Source organism: Parasteatoda tepidariorum, chromosome 3 (assembly GCF_043381705.1).
Source record: "Parasteatoda tepidariorum isolate YZ-2023 chromosome 3, CAS_Ptep_4.0, whole genome shotgun sequence".
Classification (NCBI taxonomy): Eukaryota; Metazoa; Arthropoda; class Arachnida; order Araneae; family Theridiidae; genus Parasteatoda; species Parasteatoda tepidariorum.
In genome coordinates, this window is record NC_092206.1 from 37,927,182 (window position 1) to 37,928,154 (window position 973).

At 32.4% G+C, this 973-nt stretch overlaps 1 protein-coding gene across 1 annotated transcript; it reads right to left on the minus strand.

The window, feature by feature from the left end:
• Positions 1 to 286: 286 nt before the first annotated feature.
• Positions 287 to 718, minus strand: LOC122268786 (uncharacterized). The gene has a single exon (XM_043039118.1). The coding sequence runs from the start codon at positions 716 to 718 to the stop codon at positions 287 to 289; it is 432 nt and encodes a 143-aa protein (XP_042895052.1).
• Between the last annotated feature and the right edge of the window lie 255 nt (positions 719 to 973).

The window sequence follows — 973 nt, forward strand, 5'->3', positions numbered from 1 at the left end:
CCAGCTTTGGCTAAGAAAGTTCTTATGGTAGTGTAAGATACTATTGGCGCATAAGTTTCATAAAAATCTTCTCCAAATTTTTGTGAGAATCCCTCTGCTACGAGACGGGCTTCATATGTTTCAATTTCTCCTTTGTTGTATTTTCTTTTAAATGTCCATTGACTTCTTATTATTCTTTGATTTTCTGGAGGTCCGACAATTGTCCAGGTTTCATTCTGTCTCAGTGATTTAATCTCCTCTTCAGTAGCTTTTAACCAGTTCTGCTTTTCTTTCATATTTTCCATATTCACTGTATCTTGCCAATTTGATGATTCGTTCGTAATCTGTCTGGAGGTACTCCCATGTTAGTTCTGTCTGATCTGCGAAATTGATTGGTGTTTGCGCCACTTGATGTGTCAACGTCTTCTAACTGGTTTCCAATTTCTATTTCAATTGTATTATTTTTATCTCCATTCTGTGTTTCCTCAATGGATTCTTGTTGATGAGTTTCATTTTTAAGAGATGCTTGCTCGTTATTGCTTTTAGAATATAGAAATTTATTCTCTAAGAATTTAACTGTGCGTGCAATTGTAATATGTTTTCCTTCGTGATGTATTCTATAACCTCTTGATCTGTAATCGTATCCAACGAATACCCCTGCTTTTGCTTTGTTATCAAGTTTTGTACGTTGGGTTGATTGAATGTAGAGTTTAATGGCACAAAATCCAAATGTGGACATGCTGCGCCAAACAATATGTTTATACATGTCAAAATTGAAGTGCATACTTATTTTCCTAAATATAATTAAAAATTGATAAAATCATATACAAACAATCAACGGTAGTATTGAAATAAAATCACGTCAAAGTTAAAACACAGTAAAATAGTATAAAAGTAAGAATATCCTTCTAAAAATGAATAAATTCATGAACAGAATAAACTTATATACAATTTAAAATGCCAATAGCACGTAAAAATGCAAAAATGTTCGGAT